Source organism: Buceros rhinoceros, unplaced genomic scaffold (genome assembly GCF_000710305.1).
Source record: "Buceros rhinoceros silvestris isolate BGI_N320 unplaced genomic scaffold, ASM71030v1 scaffold26408, whole genome shotgun sequence".
Lineage (NCBI taxonomy): Eukaryota > Metazoa > Chordata > Aves > Bucerotiformes > Bucerotidae > Buceros > Buceros rhinoceros.
The window spans coordinates 2408-3791 of NW_010428992.1; the positions used below are offsets into that span (position 1 = coordinate 2408).

Below are 1384 nucleotides of genomic sequence, written 5' to 3' on the forward strand. Positions count from 1 at the left end.
TGCCCCGTTCCCTTGTGCTGCCTCCGCCCGCTCCGAGGCCATGCCACGGGTTTAGATTAATAATTTCTTTATTCATGTAAAACAAACGCAAGTATTTATATAAACACTGACATTACAAAGTACTGGAGCAGGTAGGGGCAGGAAGGAGGAAACAAAAAAAACCTCTACAGATGCTTCTAATACTGTCCCACACAAGACCAAACGCTCTGTCCCTCGGGTCATCATGATAAACCACTTCCAAGTCACAAATAGAAGTCTGTGTCTGGAGATACGTCACGCTCTGAGGGGTGATGAGGAAGGGGGCGTCGAATGTTTTTGGCAGATCTCCTCAGAAAGTCAAGATATTGCTGCACCATTAATAAAAAATATATGCTTCTCTGTCGAGCATTAAAAAAAATATCCCGTGGATGGCATCGTGGAGGCAGGCATCCCGAAACGCACCGGCAGCTTCTCCCAGCTCCCCCAGGGGCTATTTCTTGGTAGTTTTGCGGATCAGTGCCATCCTCTGCAACGAGAAACGAGAGACGCGTGGGAAGGCAAGCGACCCCGCCGGGGACGGCACAGAACGACCCATCACCGCGCAGGAATGGGGTGTCTCAGGTCCCCCTGGGACACCGCCTGACTCGTTCCCTCACAGGTTTTTCGAGTCTGGTTGAATCTTAACGTGGTCCTGAGCTGGAGCTGGAGGAAAATCAACACGACAGCGGGGCTGGCAAGCGAACCACCGGCAGCACCGGGATCAACTTTCCGCTTTGGGATCTCCTCGCTCTGCCCAGCAGCTGCCGCGGGAGCTGCAGGAGGGGGCATGCAGAATCATCCCTGAACTCCCCTGGCTCTGGCAGGGCAGCTCCTCCCTGCTCTGCCCAGACACTTAGAAAAGGAAAATTAAAGGGAAAACTCCCTGCAGCTGCTGGGTCTGATCTACAGCCGAACCCCCGGGACAACGGTGTGATCCCTGCTGCACCTCCCCAGGGCTCTGGGCCCTCTGCGGCTGCTTGAGTCCTTACAGGATGCAGCCGGCGCTGCTCACAGAGCTCCCGGGCACAGCCTGCAGCTGCCAACGTCAAACAGCCCCAGAGAGGGGAGCTGCAGCCTGTCAGAGCCCCGCAGGTCACCTGGAACAGCCGGGCAGTGTGAGGGGTCACGTCAGAGCGTAACCCCCGCACCCAGGGACGGGTTTCCTGGGGAAGCAGAGTTGCTGCAGAGTGGTTCTGCCCTGGAGCAAAGGGAGAATCAAGGAATCGCTTTGGCTGGAAAAGACCTTGAAGCTCCTCAAGCCACCCCGCTCCCCCCAGCACTGCCAGGTCCCCACTGCCCCCTGTCCCTCAGCAGCACCTCCACACGGCTGGGAAACCCCTCCAGGGATGGGGACTCCACCACTGCC

General features: G+C 57.1%; 1 protein-coding gene across 1 annotated transcript in view; it reads right to left on the reverse strand.

The window, feature by feature from the left end:
• Positions 1–50: 50 nt before the first annotated feature.
• Positions 51–1384, reverse strand: part of TAF12 (TAF12 RNA polymerase II, TATA box binding protein (TBP)-associated factor, 20kDa) — a 6348-nt gene continuing 5014 nt past the window's right edge. Inside the window, exon 6 of the mRNA XM_010142498.1 lies at positions 51–505. Within this exon, the coding sequence (XP_010140800.1) occupies positions 470–505 (36 nt within the window). The 3' untranslated portion in view covers positions 51–469. The remainder of the gene's footprint in view (positions 506–1384) is intronic.